General features: G+C 35.9%; 1 protein-coding gene across 1 annotated transcript in view; it reads left to right on the forward strand.

Moving 5' to 3' along the window:
- COL24A1 (collagen type XXIV alpha 1 chain) overlaps positions 1 to 24,050 on the forward strand; it is a 368,161-nt gene that overhangs the window by 147,638 nt on the left and 196,473 nt on the right. Inside the window, exon 21 of the mRNA XM_061121489.1 lies at positions 11,633 to 11,686. Within this exon, the coding sequence (XP_060977472.1) occupies positions 11,633 to 11,686 (54 nt within the window). The remainder of the gene's footprint in view (positions 1 to 11,632; positions 11,687 to 24,050) is intronic.

The raw sequence follows: 24,050 nt of genomic DNA on the forward strand, positions 1-24,050 counted from the left end.
ATGGGTTCCAGAGAAAGACATTATTATCTGGACAATAAGTATTGCTGCCTTTTGCTGTAGGGGAAGACATTATCTCTTTACTATGCAAAATTCCCTGAAGAGAGACCTGTAAGAGGAAAGCTAAGTACCTCATTTGCGTAATGTGCAAAACTCGAGACTATGGAGCATTGTTTCCAGCAACATATTAAGTTAAATGATGGAGGTATAAAAATGAGTAAGAGACATTCATTTCCCTCCCTCAGCTCACATATTGGAATAAAGAAACACATCCAAGTATAATATAGTGCAATAAATACTAAAAAGCCATGTTAATAGTTCTGTAGGAATATAAAGGAACAAGTTGGTGATTTTGACTAAGAGGAACTATGATAAGCTTCACAGATCATGATATAATTGAACCGGTAACAAATTGTGTGATGAAGGAACCTGGGGCAGGGAGGTAAGACAGACTTCCAAGAAGACTGGTTGATGAAGAAGTAGAGACTTACCAAATGCAAACATAGGGCAAGGGTATTCCAGAACAGGCATGTGATGAAGCTATATGTATTTAGAGAACTGCAGATAGTTCAGTGTTTTAGTCGGATCTATTTCCAGTAAAAATGACAGAAACCTAACTTAAACAATTTTCAGCCAATTTTCGGGACTGGCTAATGTAGTCAGGAAGTCCAGCAGTGCATGTGCCAAGAGGTTTCACTAGATACAGGAACTAGATGAATATAATCAAATTACCCTCATCTCCTAGTCTTAACTTACCTCTGTTGGCTTCATTCACAACACTCTGTAGAAACAGTGGATTTTGGCAACTATAGGGTTATGTTGCTCTCAGAGTTGTCAATTTTAGCAAAAGGAAAGCATTCTTCTTTCTGTATAGCTCTAGCAGAAATTCTAAGATGGACTCCAGCCAATCTGACTGGGATTATGTCATTTTTAAATCAATCACAACATCCATTGGAACAGAAATACTGTAATTAACAGGATTTGGATCATTCACCTACCCCTAAATACTGCGATGGGGACCAGAAGCACACACACTACAGATTGGGGAGGAGGGTAGTTTCCCAAAGAGATGGTGAGCAGATAAAAAGAAATGTCCTCTACATTTTATGCCTTTGGTGCCCTATATACCCTTCTTCCCACTTACATACTTTTTCAAATGCCTTTGGTAATATGCTTCAGCCATCCACGTAACTGAAAATACATTCCTCTTTTTCCAAAGAAAGATAGCCCAACCTATTGGTCAGTTGTTGCTTTGAGCTCCAAGGCCAGGTTCTTCGGGTAAGGTGGATTCTCAGTGAGGCACAGATGTAAGTCTACATCTTAACTAGTCCATATATGATATTAGAAAAAAGCAAGGTAGCCACAACATTCATTCCATTTGGAAAACGAGAGAATGAGAAAAAACATAGACTGCCCCAGGCCCATGGGTGAGTGTGTATGTGTGTGTGTGTGCTCAGTCATGTCTGATTCTTTGCAACCCTATGGACTGTAGCCCACCAGACTGCTCTGTTCATGGGATTCTCCAGGCAAGAATACTAAAGTGGGTTGCCATTTCCTTCTCCAGGGGATCTTCCCCAACCAGGGATCAAACCCACGTCTCCTACATTGGCAGGCGAATTCTTTACCATTGAGCCACCTGAGAAGCCCCTGGCCCGTAGTTGTGTATTTAGAACAAACATGGGCAATTGATATATGCCAGTTGCCAGTAACAATATAAATCAATTTTTTAAATCACCCAGCTTCTCACTCCCTGCCCCAAACTTACAACGAAATGAAATGAGTCTCTAAAATATACATTCTATGAAACCAGGGAATATCTTTGTTCTCTAGCATATGTCCAGAATCAAGAACAATGCTTGACACATAGTAACTATGTGTTGTTAAAAGAATGACTAGATACTCTTTAAGGTGCTCATAAAAATTCTAAATGAGTCAAATATATAGACAGTGAGTACCTAAAATGATATTTATCCAAAGGTATCAAATCACAGTCATCTTATTATCTCCAAAACATTTTGAAGTCTGAGTTTTGCTGATTTTTATCTGAGGACAAGTTTTCTGAGGTTCTTTGAATGGTTGACAGCTGTTGTTTACCAAAAAACAGGTGGTTATATAAAACATTGCTTTTGTTTTGCAGTTTTATTGAAGTATAATTTATATACTGCATACATTTAAATTGTGCAATTTGATAATTATTGACATATGTTTGAGTTGTAAAACAGTCACCAAAATCAAAATAGTGAACTTACCCATCAAACCCCCATATTTCATTTTTCACCTTTATAATCTTTCCATTTTGCCCTTCATGTTCCTCCCTTCCCCAGTCTACTACAGAAATGCCCTTTGTCACTATAGTTTTTCCAAACTTAAGTATTAAGTAATGATCAAAATAATTTATTTAAAATTATAAGTTTAGTGATAGTTTTTTATAGCTTTCTGTAGAATAAAAGACTTGCAGCTGACTTTGAAGGTTTATTTTTAAGTGTCTTCAAACACACTGTGAATACTATTTAAGCAAAGTTTTATTCAGAAGAGAGAGTGTATGCTATCTTGTAAGGCATTTTATCATCTTTGTGGATTTTCTCTGCTGAGTTTTTAGAATGTTAAATGTAAATGGAATTTAGAGTTCAGCTGTGCTATTTTTACTGCTTAAACATACAGAGTTGCAAAAGGGAAAAATATAAATAGCAATAATTGTTTGCAAAGATTTTCAACAGTATAATGAAAAAAATCTGGTTTTGATGGATTTTTAGATCTAAAACAGCAAGAAAATGAAAGCGAGCCAGATACTTAGATGAATTCTTTATTCTGCATTTCTTTTTCCAGAAGCTCATGCTTTCTGTTTGTGGTTTTCTCAGAAGACAGAACAGTTTCTTAATTTGCAGTTGCACACTGTGTTACAGTTTAGTTTCTATAATTTACTGAAAAACTGATTTTTTTACTTTTGTCCTTTCAAATATTTTTTTTGGCATTAACTTTTGGATGGATTGTCCTCACTCAGAAAAGATCATTTTAATTTTCTTTTATTACTTGCGTACTTGAACTCAGTATATTCCTTGACATGGCATGTACTTCCACAAATGCTAAAGAACAAAATCTTATAATTGTTTTTTGGATCCATGTCTCAAATCAGATTCCCCCCTTTCAGAATCTCTCTCCCTCTGAGTGCATTCATTTCTTGTTTGCATATGTAAAATTTTAATCCTGTTTATAGAATATATACTAATTGGTTATTTTTTCAGACAAAGGGTAACTTTGGAAACTGCATAATTGAAAATATAATTATTCAAATAGAATTTGCTTTTAATTTGTTCATCAATTCCAGCCATCAAATATTTATTTAATGTATTGTGTGCCCAGCACCAGATGAGGATTTTCATAACTTTGCCCTCTAGGAATTCATAATTTGTATGTTACCCTATCTTAAGTGGTTTTTTATTTTATCTTTTCTCAACATGACTGTTTTTCAAAGCAACATCTCTACTTTGTTTAGACTTATAAACTGTCCAGAAGATAAATTTAAGCCAAACCATATTGTATTCTTATGTATGTAATGCACAATGTATATAGAAATCAATGAAAAAACTTGACAGTTAAATGATGTAAATCTCACTCATCTATAATAACAGAGTATCTAAAGCCACATTATAAAAAAAATATTTGTATCCCTGGAAATGCTTAGGCAACATGTTAAAGTGAATAAATGAGCCTCAAATTCACATTTAAAAATAAATAAAAAATAAAGCTATATTATAAAATAACATAAAAGTGGAAATTTCCCCAATATGTGCTTTATTTTTAACCTATTATAATTGAATGTGCTATTACTTCCAAAACTATTCAAATTCTGAATTTCACAAATTTTATCTGGGGCCAAGTTCAATGAATAAATTCTATTTTCTTTCTATCAAATCATAACAAACTGTTGCTTACCAAAGAGCAAATGATTTTCTAAAACACCCAATACCAATTAGCTTTTATTTGTATAGCTCTATATAGGTATAATTGAGATATATATTTATAATATGAAAAGTGAAAGTGAGAGTCCCTCAGTTGACGTCTGACTCTTGGCAACCCCATGGACTGTAGCCCACCAGGCTCCTTTGTGCATGGAATTTTCCAGGCAAGAATACTGGAATGGGCTGTTGTTCAGTCCTTCAGTCATGTCTGACTCTTTGTGACCCCATGAACTGCAGCACGCCAAACTTCTCTATCCTTCAGCGTCTCCTAGAGTTTGCTTATACTCATGTCCATTGAGTTGATGATGCCATCCAGCCATCTCATCCTCTGTTGTTCCCTTCTCATCCTGCCTTCAAGCTTTCCCAGCATCAGGGTATTTTCTAATGAGTCAATTCTTCCCATCAGGTGGCCAGAGTATTGGAGCTTCAGCTTCAGCATCAGTCCTTTTAATGAATATTAAGATATTTCCTTTCGATTGACTGGTTTGATTTCCTTGCAGTCCAAGGGACTATCAAGAGTTTTCTCTAACACCACAGTTCAAAAGCATCAATTCTTTGGTGCACATCCTTCTTTATGGTCCAACTCTCACATCCATACATGACTACTGGAAAAGCCATAGCTTTGACTAGACGGACCTTTGTCAACAGAGTGATGTCTCTGCTTTTTCTTACGTTGTCTGTTTGTCAATAGCTTTTCTTGCAAAGATTAAGTGTCCTTTAATTTCATGGCTGCAGTCACTGTTTGCAGTGATTTTGGAGCCCAAGTAAATAAATTTTCTCACTGTTTCCATTGTTTCCCTATCTATTTGCCATGAAGTGATGGGACCAGATGCCATGATCTTAGTTTTTCAAATGTTGAGTTTTAAGCCAGCTCTTTCACTCTCCTTTTTGACTTTCATCAGGAGGCTCTTTAGTTCCTCTTCACTTTCTGCCATAAGGGTGGTGTCATCTGCATATCTGAGGTTATTGATATTTCTCCCAGCAATCTTGATTGCAGCTTGTGCTTCATCCAGTTTGGCATTTTGCATGATTTACTTTGCATATATTCAGCCTCAATGTACTCCTTTTCCAATTTTGAACCAGTCTATTGTTCCATGTCCAGTTCTAACTGTTGCTTCTTAATCCACATACAGGTTTCTTAGGAGGCAGGTCAGGTGGTGTGGTATTCCCAATTTTTTAAAGAATTTTCCACAGTTTGTTGTGATCCATAAAGTACCGAGTTATACAAATAACCTTTTCTATCTTGATCTTTGTGATGGTTTCACAGGTTATGCATATGTGAAAAATTATGAAATTACACAATTTAAAATATACACCATGGCCCAGATGGTAACTAATCAGCCTACAATGTGGGGGACCTGGGTTCAACCCCCAGATTGGGAATATCCCTTGGAGAAGGGAATGGCTACCCACTGGAAACTCCATTATTTCTCTTAGTATTTGAGTTATTGATGTTTCCCCTAAAAAATAAATCTTACCTCCAGAATCTTCCACTTTTCCCTAGTTTACATCCTCTGACATAAGCCTGCTTCTGTGCTTTTTCCCTACTCAGTCCCTGTCAATTGGCCTTATCAAGGAGGTAGCCATCATTTATTGCTGTTCATTGACTAACCTGTTAAGAAGTGCTCCAGAATATCTCCATGTGCCTAACTATTGTTTAATGTGAATGAAAGATGGATAGTCATTCGTTTCACCAGAGAGTTTCTTCAACCCAGGAATGGAACCCAGATCTCCCACATTGCAGCAGGTTTACCATCTGAGCCACAGTGTATATTTTAAATTGTATAATTTCATAATTTTTCATATATGTGCCACCTGTGAAACCATCGCCAAGATCAAGATAGAAAAGGTATTTGTTAAACTCAACACTTATTCACTTTTTGTAATCCCTCATTTTGTTTTTCTGCCCCAGCTCTTCCCAGGCTACCACTGATCTGCTTTTTGAATTTTAGATGAATTTGCATTTTTCCAAAGTTGTATGTAAATGAACTCATACAGTATGTACTTTTGTTTGGTCTGACTTCTTTTACTTAGCATAATGTATTTGAGATTAATCCAGGTTGCCACATCCAGGTTGTTTGATTTTACCAATATACCATAATTAGTTTATCCATTGAATTAATTATTGTGGATTATTTATCCATTTACCATTTTAAACTATTTTTTACCTAGAAGAACTATATATTTCAAAATAAAACAGACTTACTACTCCTATTCTCCTATTAAAGAAGTACTAATGTGCTCAATGGATACCATAGAGCATTATATTTATCCTCTTAGGACACTTTGCCAGAGTAGGAAAGACAATGTTTTACTTTTATGACTTAGGAAACTAATGGAATCTGTTAGTGCTTTAATTTCCATGCTTTGCTTTAAAAATGGATGTGAATTAGGCTCCAGCTTATAGTGATCAGAGAATAATAAAACATTGTTTTTACTGGAGAGAATGCTGAATCACTCTTCTCAGTACAGTAAACAAATATTAGAAGTCCAAAAATAGAAGACACATTTTTACTTATTATTTTTAAAGCTACTTGACTTTTCTGCTTCTTGATAAAAATTAGTGATTAAGCTATTTATATTAAAAAGGCACCAGATGCAAAATACTAAATCAAGATACAAAAAATCAGTTGTTTCAATACACTAATATCAGAATAAGAACCTAAAACAATCCCATTTGTCTCAAAAAAAAAAAAAAAAAACCTAGGAATAAATTTAACCACGAAGCTGTAAGACATGTATACTGAAAACTGTAAGACATTGATGAAAGAAATTGAAGGAGATGCAAATAAATGAAAAGATATTCCATGTTCATTGACTGGAAGAATTATTAATATTGTTAAAATGTCCATACTTGTCAAAGCAATCTACAGATTCAGTGCAGTCCTTATCAAAACTCCAATGGCATCTTTCACAAAAATGGAACAAACGATCCTAAAATTCATATGGAATCATGAAAGTGAAAAGTGAAAGTGAAGTCGCTCAGTCGTGTCCGACTCTTTGCAACCCCATGGACTGTAGCCTACCAGGCTCCTCTGTCTATGGAGATTTCCAGGCAAGCGTACTGAAGTGGGTTGCCATTTCCTTCTCCAGGGCATATGGAATCATAAATGACCCCAAATAGCCAAAGCAACCTTGAGAAAGAAGAATGAAGCTGGAGGCATTACACTTCCTAGTTTTAAACTACATTACAAAGGTTTAGTAATTAAAATAGTATGATATTGGTATAAAAACAGACAGATAGATTAGTGGAACAAAATAGAAAGGAAAAAAGAGAGATCAGAAGTAAACCCATGCGCATATGGTTGGTTAACCTATGACAAAGGAGCCAAGAGTATACAGTGAGGGAAAGGACAGTCCATTTAGTAATGGTTTGGGGAAAATTGAACAACACATGCAAAAAAAAAAAAGAAAAGAAACTTGACCTCTATCTTACATTATACACAAAAATTAACTCAAATTGGATATAAAGCTTGATTGGACTACCTGAAACCGTAAAACTCAAAGAAGACAACATTGGCAGAAGCTCCTTGACATTGGTCTTGGTGATGACTTTTTCTTTCTTTCTCTCTTTGACACCAGAAGCACAGACAACAAAGGCTAAAATAAACCAGTGAATAAGTAAGTCATAGGAATGTAATGTATAACATGGTGAGATAGTTAATAATACTGTATTATATATTTGAAAGTAGCTAAGAGAGAACATATCAAAAGTTATCACATACACAATTACAACTATGGTGATGGATGTTAGCTAGACTTATTGTAATAATCATTTCTCTGTATATACAGGTGTTTTACCCTGAAAGTAATATGTTATATATCAGTGATATCACAGTTTTTTTTAAGAAATATCCAGAAGTTAGACCACATCACACTTGTGATGTGACCACAGAGATAGTGAAGTGCATTGTGGGAAGAAACCATTTTGACTTTTCAATGTTTACCAAAATATTTTAAATGAAAAAAGCAGAATTAGAGCATTTTATTATATTTTAAAATTTTCTTTCTATATAGTTTCATGCCAGTGTAGTTTTTTTAAATGAAAGTTATAGATGCTGAACAGTATATTTTTAAATCTTTCAATTTCTAAGCTCTCTGAAATTTTGCTACTTGGCAATGGTAGCCATGTCCTGTCATTTAATTTACAATTTCAACAATAAATTTGAAAGTTAAAATATTTCTTTTACAGGTATATATTATCATTAAAATACAGTTGACCTAGGTTAACTCTGATTTTTATATTTTAAATTTATTATTATTTAAAAGGTAAGATCTTTACCTAATGGTAACCCAATCCATACCAAAAATTCAGGTATGGAATTTTTCATATAATAAAAATATTCTCTGGCCAAATTTCTAAGGTATACTATTTGAAGAACTTTTTCCCCCCTCTTTTTAATAACTAAATTGATGTGCATCTGAACTTTTAAATAAAGTTTTAATTTTAAAATAGTTGACTTACATGGCTGTAATATACGATCAGATTTTTTGACATCTTTTGTCTCTTATTCCTTCATCTTTGGTACTTTTTGTCTTTTTCACATTCCTTTACTGTAATTTTCATGTTTAAGAAGGAGCCAATGTTTATGCATATACTCCATAGTCCGTGTTAACCCAGAAGTCACCATAATACCTTTTTTTTTTTTACTGTTTTATTGAACATACATTTCAGCCACTGAAAACTATATAAAACAAATGTACATCACAGGCAGTTATAAGACAAATGCTCTTACAACTAATACACAGGGCAGGAATGGAACTGCCAGTTACCCCAGAAACTTTTATGGATACCAACCCAGCCACAAGCCTCTTTTCTCCTTCTGAAAGTAAGCAGTTCCTCTTTTATCTTTTATAGTTTATCACTCAAGTGCACATCTTTTAAAACTATTGTTTAGTCTTGTCTTGTTTTAAGTCTTGTGTCTTTCCATCTAAAAGTTCTTTTTCCATTGTTTTTTCCCCACTTTATAATTGTTGAAGATCCCCAGTCATTTAACCTGCAGAGTTTCCAACAGCATGGGTTTTGCTGATTATAGTCTCATGATGTAGATAAGCATGTTTTCTCCCTCCTCTGTATTTCCTGCAAATTAGTAGTCACATATAGAGACCTGACCAAAGTCTGTTTTGCTTGTTTGTTTTTGGCAAGACTGTGGGTGATACTGTGTTCTTTCATCAGGAAGCACAAAATGTCTAGTACCATTCTGTGATGTCAGTAACAGTTGTGATGCTTTAATTCCCTATATATTAATACGTTAGATCATGTAGGATATTGCAAAATGGTGATATTCTTGTCTCTCTTTTTGTGTGGTTTATTGGCTGGAATACATCCCCTAATCTGCTCTTTGGTTAGTTATAGTATGTATAGAAAAGGTAGAATAAACGCTTGATTCTTCACCTTTTTTAGCCAGTTTTCGAAATGAGTTGGCTCTCTTTTGGCTTCTAAATGTGAATAATTTTTTGTTATTGTGTCATTTTGAACTTTTGAGTTTAAACATATTTGACATGTTTCAATCCATTGCAGTTTTTATCCTTATTAAAGTTCATATTATCTCATATCTGACCGATGAGATCCTTTCCAGACTCCCAGAGTTCTTTTAACATGACAAATTTTATACCTTTTACAGCTTTCTTTCAAGTATAAGAAGGTGTTCTAGGCTCTTCTTTTGGATGGATGGGAATTATGAATTTATCCATGAGAATGCTGTGAATCAGTGGTTGTAAACTGGTACCAAGGGGCCAAAAGTAGCCACTAGCCATGTTGTGGTTTTTTTTTTTTTTTTTTGTCAAAAGAGACAAACATGTCATTGTTCAACAACAACAAAAAATAAAATAAAAATTTTTTAACATTTATTTTGTGCCAGGTGTTTTACTAGTTTCTGGGAATATGGTGGTTAGTAGAGATAAAGTTGTCCTCAAAGAATTTATTATTTTTGTAACATATATAATTTATTATGCATACCTGTGTTATAATACAACCTGATGAGGAATACCAAACCAGCCAAACACTACAGTAAGTAACCTTGTAGGACCCTAGGATGGTGTGAGTGTCTTAGATGGGACCTAACTCAGGGTATTGGAGGTCAAAGAAAGATTTGCAAGTAATATATTTTTTAATCTCTTATTTAAAATGTAAGTGTTGCAGATGAAGAAAGATAAAGAAAGATTACTCAGGGCAGAGAAGGTGTGTGTGTGTGCACACGCACACGTGCGCATGCTCAGTTGTGTCCAACTCTTTGCAATCCCATGGACTATAGCCTGCCAGACTCTTCTATCCAAGAGATTTCCCAGGCAAGAATACTGGAGTGGGTTGCTGTTTCCTCCTCCAGGGAGAGAAGGTATAGACGACCCTGATTTCCCTTAGAAAAGCAATCGGCATGTCTGAATTGAATGTATTCTGTTCCAAAGCGTCCAGAAATCTGAACTTGTGTCCAGTCTTCCTGTTACCATTGCCTTTTCTCTTGCCAGAAACATCCACAAGTAATATTTTCTCCTCAGAACCCAAGTTTAAATTGGAATCAAGACATTTCTTTCCTAATCCAAACTGAATGAATTGATATCACTTACTTTCGATTTTTTTCCCCTCAAGATGAGTTTTCCAGAATCAACCCTGCTAGTCTATCTTACTTGTTGGCACTAATTATCATAATATTTACCTCTCCACTGAAGTGTCTTTTCTAGCTGATATTCATACCTAATTGCAGCCTTCTTAACTTTTAAAGATATGATTTTTCTACTTGTCTTGCTTTTTATTCCTTTTTCCATGTCAGAAGAAAACACTAAAATAACTATCTGTGACAAAATATAAGGAAGCTATAATTATTAGCTTATTATCAATATTGAAACTGATCCTGATGAATTTCATTCTAATGTATTATTTGAGAAAGAATATCACTCTAACATTTTAGAGCAACATTCTTGGCTTTTTCTCAGCACAGACTTATTTAACACTTTGGTCCATTTTTATTTCTTGAAACAACTGTTTTAGACTGCTAAAGTATAATTTCCAAAAAGGTAATATGATTTTCAAGCAAATATTAAGTAAACATAGGTCAAAGATTTTATTCAATTCAATAACTAATGATAGAACCAGTAAAATGTCAAAATAAATTCAAAGAACATTTGATCTATTTATGGACAATTGAATATGGGAATGTTAGAATAAGATAGTTGAGTTTGATGTAAAACTAATTAGTATCCTGTATATTAAGCTATAACCTGTGGGGTTTTTTTCTTTTTCACCAAACAGAAGAATTAATGTGTAATTAGTAAACAGTCAAACAAAGTACATTCTCCTACTGTTGGTTGACTCTATGTCCCAAATGACACTTAAAATACCTGTTACATATCTTTTTGTCCTTTTTTCAAGTTTTGAATGATTCTGAATATGATCTAAAAAATTTCTTAGACTAGATTAGAGAATTTTCTTTGGGTCTGAGGATTGTTTACGAATAATTGATGAAGTAAGCTTTATTTTAGTATACTTTGTAAGTTTTGCATTCCATTGTCAGACAACTGCCTAACAATCTTTAATATTGAGATATTAAATTAATTAATTTTGAGGAGAATAAATCATTTTAACTGGACATCAAAGAAAGGCAAAGGGTATTTTTGTATGCTTAATAAATTTAAAGTAATTTGCTGTGGAATAAACTCCCTATATTTTTTGTGTTCCCTAGGGTTTTCCTGGAGATATTGGGATTCCTGGACAAAATGGACCTGAAGGAGCAAAGGTAAAGAAAAAAACAGAAAAGAAAGGAAAATAAAAAAAGAAGAGCATGGTATCTATAGTTTTCTACTCTCAAATCTCTGTGAATGGGTAAAAAATACTTTAGAAATATCAGAACATTTCTGGATATTTTTGAGCTGTCTCAAGTGCATTTTAAAAAACCTTTTAGATCTTATTTCAAAATAATCAGGAAGTAGTTTGCATGTCTGGTTGTTTTTTTGGTGTCAAAAGACATACTTCTAGAGTAGAAGTATGTTTATACAGTCTCTTGGGTTCAGGTTATTGAAAAAGATTTTTCTGGTTTGGTCTAGGCTTAGATTAGGGTGACAGTATTTGCAAAGCACGTAAGTAACTGAAAATGGATTTCTTTTAAGAGGTGAAAAAAATTTAAAAAGCCAAAAATCTATAACATACACAAAATAAGTGAGAGTATTCTGACCACTAGAACCAATAACGGATTTAGGGCCTGTAAAATATCCACTTATTAATATAAAGAAAGCCTATGGAGTTCTAGAATTTATACATAGCACAAACTACCAGAAAAACCTGGTCATTTCTAACTTCCTTTACTGTTGCTGTGTGTATATACTAGATATTATCCACAGCAAAACTTTAAATACCAAGCTTTCCAAGCAGGCTGACATAGAATGAGCATTGTAAACAAATAAAGCGTTGTGAATAAAAAAACAGAATGATGAAACAGCCAGAAGTTTGGAGAACTGGCATGTTATGAAATATAGCTGCTACAGAAGGTTATTAGTGTGAGTAGAGAGGAAGTGTTAGGGGATGAAGCTGGAAAGGATATTAATATAGCTATATTTGTTAGTGTACTATAGTGGCAGGTCCTAAAATTCTATAGTAAATGTTTTGCAGACATCTCCTTTAATCTTCACACAGTTTTATGAGGTAGATATTACCCCTATTTTATATATAGTTATTCTCTCACAGTCACATAACTTTTCAAGTGACTAAGCCAGGATTCTAATCCAGACATAATTTCAAAGTCTGAGCTCTTAACCACTTAGTTTGGTGATTAAATTGTGGGAAATATTTAAGACCATGTTGAAGAGTCTCTCCGTCTTCCATGGGTATCATGAAGTAATCAATGATTTTTAAGGAGCAAAGCATTGTAGGTGATTCATGTTTTATAAAGATACCTCTTATATCAGCATGGAGGATAGTTTAACATGAAAGAAAATGAAGTCAAAGAGACATGAGCTAGAAAAAGCTGGAAAAGAAGTTATAAAGATCTGAAGTGTAATAGAACATTCATTCAATCAACAAATATTTACTGACTTCCTCTTACATGACATCCATTGTGCTAGACAAGGGCTACAAAAATGAAAAGTCCTGCTCCCTGTTTTCAAGAAACTTATAATCTAGAGGAGTATGTGTAGGAAATCCTTTATAATAACCATGTAAATAGATGTGGAAACAGTGGCTGACTTTATTTTTCTGGGCTCCAAAATCACTGCAGATGGTGACTGCAGCCATGTAATTAAAAGATGCTTGCTCCTTGGAAGGAAAGTTATGACCAATCTAGACAGCATATTAAAAAGCAGAGACATTACTTTGCCAGCAAAAGTCTGTCTAGTCAAGGCTATTGTTTTTCCAGTAGTCATGTATGGATGTGAGAGTTGGACTATAAAAAAAGCTGAGCGCTGAAGAATTGATGCTTTTAAACTGTGGTGTTGGAGAAGACTCTTGAGAGTCCCTTGGACTGCAAGGAGGTCCAACCAGTCCATCCTAAAGGAGGTCAGTCCTGGGTGTTCCTTGGAAGGACTGATGCTGAAGCTGAAACTCCAGTACTTTGGCCACCTGATGCGAAGAGCTGACTCATTGGAAAAGACCCTGATGCTGGGAAAGATTGAGGGCAGGAGGAGAAGGGGACGACAGAGGATGAGATGGTTGGATGGCATCACTGACACAATGGACATGGGTTTGGGTGAACTCCGGGAGTTGGTGATGGACAGGGAGGCCTGGCGTGCTGCGGTTCATGGGGTCGCAAAGAGTCAGACATGCCTGAGCAACTGAACTGAATTGAAATAGCATGTAATATGTGATACTGTGTGAGTACAGGGTCAGGGGACTCAGATTGTACCACTTGAGCTGACATAATGAATGAATAGGAATTTGCAGACAAGTATGCATGCATGGCATTATATATAAGAGATGTTTGGCATTCAAGAAAGGGAAACTTGTGAGAAGATGAAGGTGCAGCATTTGAAACATATTGTAATTAAAAGTTATTCACTGTTTATGTGAAGTTCAAATTAACTGAATGTACTGTGTGTTATCTGGCAACACTACTGGCCACCTGTCAACTCCACCCATATATATACAACCGTATTTCCTCCTCCCTTTCTGTCTCTATAGAAGAGGTATTCCTCCCCCTCCTCAGTATGCAAGATTCATACACATTTTATATCAAACCCTCTCCTGGCTCCTGAATGACTTCATGCCATCAATTATCACCTTTATCCTAATCTCTACTGTGACTCAAATTTCTCCACTTTTCCCTTGAAACCGTTTTCACTGCTAATGTTTTAGTTTAGGCCCTATTTATTCTTCTCCAAAACTAGTGTAGTTCAGTTCAGTCACTCAGTCGTTTCCGAATCTTTGTGACCCCATAGACTGCAGCACGCCAGGCTTCCCAACTTGCTCAAACTCATGTCCATCAAGCTGGTGATGCCATCCAACCATCTCATCCTCTGTTGTTCCCTTCTCCTCCTGTCTTCAGTCCTTCCCAGATTCAGGGTCTTTTCCAATGAGTCAGATCTTCGCATCAGATGGCCAAAGTATTGAAGCTTCAGCATCAGTCCTTCCAAAGAATATTCAGGTCTGATCTCCTTTAGGATTGACTGGCTTGATCTCCTTGCAGTCCAAGGGACTCTCAAGAGTCCTCCAACACCACAGTTCAAAAGCATCAATTCTTCGGCGCTCAGCTTTCTTTATGGTCCAACTCACATCCATGTATGGCTTCTGGAAAAACCATAGCTTTGACTAGACAGACCTTTGTCAGCAAAGTTATGTCTCTAATTTTTAATATGCTGTCTCGGTTGGTCATAGCTTTTCTTCTAGGAAGCATATGTCTTTTAATTTCATGGCTGCAGTCACCATCTGCAGTGATTTTGGAGCCCAAGAAAATTGTCACTGTTTTCCGTGTTTCCCCATCTATTGCCATGAAGTGATGGGACCAAATGCCATGATCTTAGTTTTTTTAATGTTGAGTTTTAAGGCAGCTTTTTCACTCTCCTCTTTCACTCTCAGCAAAAGGCTCTTATATTTTAAATATAGCAGTGCATACTTGTCTGTCCCAAACTCACAATCTATCCTTCCACTGCACCTTTCCCCACTGGTAACCATAAGTTCATCCTCTTAAGTTTGTGAGTCTGTTTCTGTTTTGTATCATTTTATTAGATTCCACATATAACTGATATCATATGATATTTGTCTTTCTCTGACTAACTTCATTTAGTATGATAGTCTCCAGGTCCATCCATGTTGCTGCAAATTGTATTATCTCATTCTTTCCAATGGCTGTCATATTCCACTGTATACACATATCACCTCTCCTATATTATCTGGACTTCCCTGATAGCTCAGTTGGTAAAGAATCCATGTGCAATGCAGGAGACCCTGGTTCAATTCCTGGGTCGGGAAGATCCGCTGGAGAAGGAATAGGCTACTCACTCCAGTGTTCTTGGGCTTCCCTTGTGGCTCAGCTAGTAAAGAATCTGCCTTCAATGCAGGAGACCTGGGTTCAATCACTGGGTTGGGAAGATTCTCCTGGAGAAGGGAAAGGCTGTCTACTCAAGTATTCTGGCCTCGAGAATTCCATAGACTGCATAGTCCATGGGATCACAGAGTTGAATGACTTTCACTTTCTCCTTTATCTAGTCCACTGTCCATGGACATTTAGATTGCTTCCATGTCCTTGCTATTTTTTTTTAATTTATTTATTTTTAGTTGAAGGATAATTGCTTTACAGTATTGTGTTCATTTCTACCAAACATCAACATGAGTCAGACATAGGTATACCCATGTCCCCTCCCACCTGAAAACATGTCCTGGCTACTGTATGCTGCAGTGAACATTGGGGCACATGTGTCTTTTTGAATTATGATTTTCTCCAGATGTGTGCCCAGGAGTGGGATTGCTGGATCATGTGGTAGCTGTATTTTTAATTTCTTGAGGAACTGTCATACTGTTCTCCACTGTGGCTGAAACAATTTTCATTACCAAACAGTGTAGAAGGATTCCCGTTTCTACACACCTCCAGCATTGTTTGCAGGCTTTTTGTTGATGGTCCTTCTGACTAGTGGAAGGTGTTGTCTCATTGCAGTTTCGATTTGCATTTCTCTAATAATTAACAATATTGAGCATATTTGCATGTGTCTTGGCCATCTGTATGTCTCATTTGGTTACATGTCTGTTTAGATCTTCTGTCCATCTTTTGATTTAGTTTTTTTTTTTTTTTTTTTTTAATTGAGCTGCGTGCGTTGTTTGTAAATTTTGGAGGTTAATCACTTATTGGTCTCTTTGCAAATATTTGCTCACATTCTGTGGGTTGTCTTTTTGGTTTTGTTTATGGTTTCCTTTGCTGTGTAAAAGTTTTTGAGTTTAATTAGGTCTCCCTTGTTTATTTTTGTTTTTATTCACATTACTCTAGGAGACAAAAAATATGCTACTGAAATTTATGTCAAAGAATAATCGTCCTATGTTCTAAGAGTTTTATAGTATCCAATCATACATTTAGGTCTTCATTTTGAGTTTATTTTTTTTGTATGGTGTCAAAGAATGTTCTAATTTCATTTTTTTTACACACAGCTCTCCTATTTTTCCGACACCACTTATTGAAGATACTGTCTTTTCTCCATTGTATATTCTTGCCACCTTTGTTGTAGATTAGATGACCGTAGGTGTGTGGGTTTATTTCTGGACTTTTGTACCCTTCTGTCGATGGATGTTTCTGTTCTTGTGACTGTAGCTGTTTAGTATAGTCTGAATTTGGGGAATGTGATTCTTCCAGCTCTGTTTGTCTTTCTCAAGATTGCTTTGACTATTCAGGGTGTTCTGTGTCTCCCTACAGATTTTAAGATTTTTGTTGTAGTTCTGTGAAAAATGTCATTGGTAATTTGATAGGGATTGCACTGAATCTGTAGATTGCCTTGATAGTGTAGTCATTTTGACAATGTTATTCTTCCAATCCAAAAACATTTCTATTTTTACATCTGTTTGTGTCATCTTCACTTTCATCAGCATCTTACAGTTTTTGGAGTACAGATCTTTTGCCTCCTTACATGGGTTTATTCCTGGGTATTTTATCCTTTTTGTTGCAGTGGTAAGTGGGATTGTCTTATTAATTTTTCTTTCTGATTCTTCATTGTTACAGTATAGAAATAGAAGAGATTTCTGTGTATTAATTTTGTATACTGCAACTTTGCCGAATTCATCGATGAGCTCTAGTAGTTTTCTGGTAGCATCTTTAGAATTTTCTGTGTCGTATTACGTCATCTGCAAACAGTAACCATTTTACTTCTTCTTTTCTAGTTTAGATTCCCTTCATTATTTTCCTTCTCTAATGGCCATGGCTAGGACTTCCAAAACTAAGTTGGTTAAAAGTGGTGAGAGCAGAAATCCTTGTCTTGTTCCTGATTTTAGAGGAAATGCTTTCAGCTTTTCACAGCTGAGTATGATTTATCTGTAGTTTTGTCATATGTGGCCTTTATTATGTTGAGGGATGGTCTCTTTATGCCCACTTTCTAGAGAGGGTTTTTTTAATCATAAATGGATGTTGAATTTTTTCAATGGCTTTTTCTGCATCTATTGAGATGGTGATATGGTGTTGCAATTTGTTGATGTGGTGTATCATACTGATTGATTTGCACATATTGAGAAATCCTTGCACCCCTGGATTAAATCTAAGTTGATCATGGTGTATGGTCCTTTTAATGTAACACTTTTTATTTTATATGTAGTAGTTTGTACCTCTTAATTCCCACTCCATCTTGCCCTCAACTCCTTAATTTAATGTTTTAAGTTATGCATATCATACTAGGTGAAGAACACAGGATAGCTTTATAAATCCTCTTCAGTTTGTAAATTGTGTTTCTCTTAAATTTTCATTAGGAAAAATGTGAGAACTTAAGAAAGCCAGTTGACCTCCTGAATACTATTATAATACTAATCTTTAAAACTTCCTTCTTGTTACTTTCTTCAGTTTTAAAATTACAATATTTAAAAATGTGACAGAGACCTTAAGGCTAGACATTTTAATGAATATTAATGGTTGAATTTCCAGTGAGTAGTAATTACTTTTTGGATAACTTTATCTAAATTTTTTCAATAGTATGAGTTACTGTCTCATTAGCACCAACATTATGAGACTAATTGTTTTTCTATACATCACTGAATTTTAATATCTTAGATGATTTAATCAAGAGAACCAAAAAATTTTAAAAGAAGAAGAGTATGATTTTATGCTTTCTAGGTTGGGAAGGGTCTGCTTTTGTCTCCTTTTTTCATCTTTCCAATGTGCCTTGAAATTGTTCTAGAAATTCTAAAATTGGAAAGATAGAGCCATACATATGGACCCTATTCACATGATGTGTTTCTTAGGTTGTATACATTATGTCATGGAAACATCTTAAAACTTTTTATTTTCATATATATATCTTACTTGGAAAGTGAGGACAATATAAATTATTAAAGTTCTGTTTAGGCTATATAAATTAGTCATCAAGAAAACTATGTGTACTCTATTTGAAATACATGGTTATCCTATTTGCCAACAAAATGTGTTCCTTCCAGAGCAATTTGGCACAGCTCTAACAGAAGCCTTTTATTTTCTCCTCATTTTCTGCCAGTTGAATAAAAACCTCAAACTAACATTGGAAACTTGTGTTAATTATGGTTCCATCCATTGTGGGATTGTGTGTGTATGTATGTGTGTATATAGTTACAAAACATACTTCAGGAAGCCTTCTTGAGAGCTTCCCAATTTGGCAACTGCTTTCAAGCATTCCATAACATTAGCAAAACCACATCCCTTGCTGCTTACTGCAGAAAGTGAGTACCCAGTAAATATTCTCTGTTCTTCAGTAAACAGAGGAATGACTCATTTGTTGCCATAATGGTTTGTGTTGTTACTTTGGCTATGGAATTAAGGGTGCTAAAAACTGGCTGTTCTTGTCTGTTGTTAAGTCTTGTCTTGTCTTGTCTGTTAAGTTTTTAGAAAAGTCCTATTTGTGAGGTTATGTTACAGAATATATGGAAATTGTTTTTTACCCTGAATTATTAAAGTATGTTAAATGCTTACCTGTATATAGGTGATCTAACTTGCATTCCTAAATAGTTCTCTGAGATCACAGCAACCCCACCCTGAATAGGCACATTCCAAAGTCAAGATTTTGTACATAGACTTCCTATTTTAACCATTTGATTTTCCAGGCAGCATTTAGTCAGCTGAGAAGTATTTATTGAATTTGTACAATGGGCAATGGACTTTGTTAAGCAATTACTTGAAAATAAGATTAAAACTAAAAAGAAAATCTATGACAAATCTAGACACCATATTAAAAAGCAGAAACATTACTTTGTGACAAAGGTCCATGTAGTAAAAGCTATTTCCAGTAGTCATGTATAGATGTGAGAGTTGGGCCAAAAAGAAAGCTGAGAACCAAAGAACTGATGCTTTTCAACTGTGGTGATGGAAAAGACTCTTGAGAGTGCCTTGATCAGCAAGGAGATCCAGCCAGTCCATCCTAAGGGAAATTAGTCCTGAATATTCATTGGAATGACTGATGCTGACTCTGAAACTCCAGTACTTTGGCCACCTAATGCAAAGAGCTGACTCACTGGAAAAGACCCTGATGCTGGGAAAGATTGAAGGCAGGAGGAAAAGGGTACGACAGAGGATGAGATAGTTGGATGGCATCACCGACTTGATGGACATGAGTTTGAACAAGCACCGGGAGTTGGTGATGGACAGGGATTTTTAAGTATGTAGTACAGTATTAACTGTATGCATATTTTTGCACAGCAGAACTCTAGAATGTTTTCACCTTGCACCACTGAAACTTTGTACCCATTTAACAGCAACTCCAATTTCTACCTCCCACAAACCCTACAACCATCATTCTTTCTGTTTCTATGAGTCTGACTGGGCTTCCCTGATGGCTCAGACAATAGAGAATCTACCTTAGATACTTCATATAATTAGAATTATGCAATATTTGTCTTTCTGGGACTGGCATATTTCACTTAGCATAATGTCTTCAGGATTCATCCATATTATGGCCTATGTCAGAATTTCACTGTTTTTGAAGGCTGCATGAAAATAGTCCCTTATACAATAGTTTAAAAATCCACATTTTGTCTATCCACTCATACATCAATGAACATTAACATTGTTCCACTTACGGGCATCAGTTCAGTTCAATCAGTTGTGTCCAACTCTTTGCAACCCCATGGACTGCCGCACACCAGGCTTCCCTGTCCATCACCAGCTTCGGGGGCTTGCTCAAACTCATGTCCATTGAGTCAGTGATGCCATCCAACCATCCCATCCTTTATCATCCCCTTCTCCTCCTGCCTTCAATCTTTCCCAGATTCAGGGTCTTTTCCAATGAGTCAGTTCTTCACATCAGGTGGCCAAAGTATTGAAATTTGAGCTTCCAATGAACATTCAGGACTAATTTCCTTTAGGATTGACTGGTTTGATCCCCTTGCACTCCAAGGGACTCTCAAGAGTCTTCTCCAAAACCACAGTTCAGAACCATCAATTCTTCAGTGCTCAGCTTTCTTTGTGGTCCAACTCTCACATCCATACATTACTACTGGAAAAACCATAACTTTGACTAGACGGACCTTAGTCAGCAAAGTAATGTCTCTGCTTTTAAAATGCTATCTAGGTTTATCGTAGATTTTCTTCCAAGGAACAAGTGTGTTTTATTTTCATGACTGCAGTCACCATCTGTAGTGACTTTGGAGCCCAAAAAAATAAAGTCTGAAAAAAAAAAAGTCTGTCACTGTTTCCATTGTTTCCCCATCTACTTGCCATGAAATGATGGGACCAGATGCCATGATCTCCATTTTTTGAATGTTCAGTCTTAAGACAAGTTTTTCACTTTCCTCTTTCACTTTCATCAAGAGGCTCTTTAGTTCACTTTCTGCCATAAGGGTGGTGCCATCTGCATATCTGAGGTTACTGATATTTCTCCCAGCAATCTTGATTACAGCTTGTGCTTCATCCAGCCTGGCATTTTGCATGACGTACTCTGCATATACATTAAATAAGCAGGATGACAGTATATAGCCTTGATGTACTCCTTTCCTGATTTGGAACCAGTCTGTTGTTCCATGTCCAATTCTAACTATTGCTTCTTTTTTTTTTCATTTATTTTTATTAGTTGGAGGCTCAGGAGACAGGTAAGGTGGTCTGGTATTCCCACCTCTTTCAGAATTTTCCAGTTTGTCATGATCCACACAGTCAAAGGCTTTGGCATAGTCAATAAAGCAGAAGTAGATGCTTTTCTGGAACTCTCTTGCTTTTTTGATGATCCAGTGGATGTTGGCAATTTGATCTCTGTCTCCTCTGCCTTTTCTAAATCCAGCTTGAACATCTGAAAGTTTACAGTTCACATACTGATGAAGCCTGTCTTGGAGAAATTGAGCATTACTTTGCCAGCCTGTGAGAAGAATGCAATTGTGCAGTAGTTTGAACGTTCTTTGGCATTGTCTTTCTTTGGGATTGGAATGAAAACTGACCTTTTCCAGTCCTATGGCCACTGCTGAGTTGTCCAAATTTGCTGGCATACTGAGTGCAGCACTTTTACAGTATCATCTTTTAGGATTTGAAATTGCTCAACTGGAATTCCATCACCTCCAATGGCTTTGTTCGTAGTAATGGTTCCTAAGGCCCACTTGAATTCACATTCTAGGATGTCTGGTTCTAGGTGAGTAATCACACCGTCATGGTTATCTGGGTCATGAAGATCTTTTTTGTATAGTTCTTCTGTGTATTCTTGCCACCTCTTCTTAATATCTTCTGCTTGTGTTAGCTCCATACCATTTCTGTCCTTTATTGTACCCATCTTTTCATGAAATAGTCCCTTGGTATCTCTAATTTTCTTGAAGAGATCTCTAGTGTTTCCCATTCTGTTGTTTTCCTCAATTTTTGCATTGATCACTGAGGAAGGCCTTCTTATCTCTCCTTGCTATTCTTTCGAACTCTGCATTCAAATGGGTTTATCTTTTCTCCTTTGCCTTTCACTTCTCTTCTTTTCGCAGCTATTTGTAAGGCCTCCTCAGACAAGCATTTTGCCTTTTTCCATTTCTTTTTCTTGCAGATGGTCTTTATCACTTCCTCCTATACAGTGTCACAAACCTCCGTCCACACTTCTTCAGGCACTCTGTCTATCAGATCTAATCCCTTGAATCTGTTTGTTACTTCCACTGCATAATCGTAAGGGATTTGACTTAGGTCTTACCTGCATGATCTAGTGGTTTTCCGTACTTTCTTCAATTTAAGTCTGTATTTGGCAATAAGGAGTTCATGATCTTAACCACAGTCAGCTCCCAGTCTTGTTTTTGCTGACAGTGTAGAGCTTCTTCATCTCTGACTGAAAAGAATATAATCAATCTGATTTCGGTATTTACCATTCAATGACATCCATGTATAAAATCATCTCTTGTGTTGTTGGAAGAGAGTGTTTGCTATGACCAGTGTGTTCTCTTGGCAAAACTCTGTTAGCCTTTGCCCTGCTTCATTTTGTACTCCAAAGCCAAACTTGCTTGTTACTTCAGATATCTCTTGACTTCTTACTTTTGCATTCCAGTCCCCTATAATGAAAAGGACATCTTTTTTGGCTGTTAGTTCTAGAAAGTCTTGTAGGTCTTCATCGAACCATTCAACTTCAGCTTCTTCAGCATTGGTGTTTGGGGCATAGTCTTAGATTACTGTGATGTTGAATGATTTGCCTTGGAAATGAACCGAGGTCATTCTGTCGTTTTTGAGATTGTACCCAAGTCCTGCATTATGAACTTTCTTTTGCTGACCATGAGGGCTACTCCATTACTTTTAAGGGATTCTTGCCCAATTAGTAGATATAATGGTCATCTGAATTAAATTCTTCCATTCTAGTCCATTTTAGTTCCCTGATTCCTAAAATGTCGATGCTCACTCTTGCCATCTCCTGTTTGACCACTTACAGTTTGCTGTGATTCATGGATCTAACATTCCAGGTTCCTATGCACTATTGTTCTTATAGCATTGGACTTTACTTCCATCACCAGTCATATCCACAACTGGGAGTTGTTTTTACTTTGGCTCCATCTCTTCATTCTTTCTGGAATTATTTCTCCACTTTTCTCCAGTAGCATATTGAGTACCTTCCAATCTGGTGAGTTCATTTTTCAGAGTCCTATCTTTTTGCCTTTTCATACTGTTCATGTGGTTCTCCAGACAAGAATACTTGCCATTGATCTATATCTGTTTTTTTTCTCATATTAAACTGTTTTGATTATTTTAGCTTGGTAATATATTTTAAAATCAAGAAGTGTGAGGCCTTCAGCTTTGTTACTGTTCCTCAAAGTTGTTGTAGATATTCACAGGCCTTTTTAGTTCCATATGAATTATAGAATTTTTTTTTCCTACCTACATAAAATTCCACTGGAATCTTGCTAAGGATTGCTTTGAATCTGTTGGTTGGATGGTATGGACATTTTAAAAATGTTAAGCCTTCCAATCCATGAGTATGGAATGTCCCTTCGTTGTTTGTGTCTTTTTAAATTTCTGTCAGTAGTGTTTTGTAGTGGACTCTCTTTCCATTTATTTGTGTCCTTTTAAATTTCTTTCATCAGTGTATTTTCAGTGGATAGGTCTTTGACCTTCCTGATTAAATTTATCCCTATGTGTTTTATTCTTTTTGGGTGCAATTGTAAATGGGATTATTTTGTTCATTTCACTGTTTTTTGGTTTGTGATGTATAGAATTGCAGCAGATATCTGTTTATTGATTTTGCATCCTGCAACTCTACTGAATTCATCTATTAATTCTAATAATTTTGGTGGTATCTTTTTGAATTTATATATATATACACTTATATATATATATCATGCTGTGCTTAGTCACTCAGTCATGTCTGACTTTTTGCAACCCCATGGACTATAGCCCAACAGGGTCCTCTGTCCATGGAGATTCTCCAGACAAGAATACTGGTGTGTTGCCATGCCCTCTTCCAGGGGATCTTCCCAACCCAGGGATCGAACCCAGGTCTCTGCATTGCAGGCAGATTCTTTACCATCTGAGCCACCAGGGCAGTCCTATTACCTGCAAATAGTGACAGTTTTACTTTTTCATTTCT

The sequence above is a fragment of the Dama dama genome, chromosome 20 (assembly GCF_033118175.1).
Source record: "Dama dama isolate Ldn47 chromosome 20, ASM3311817v1, whole genome shotgun sequence".
Classification (NCBI taxonomy): domain Eukaryota; kingdom Metazoa; phylum Chordata; class Mammalia; order Artiodactyla; family Cervidae; genus Dama; species Dama dama.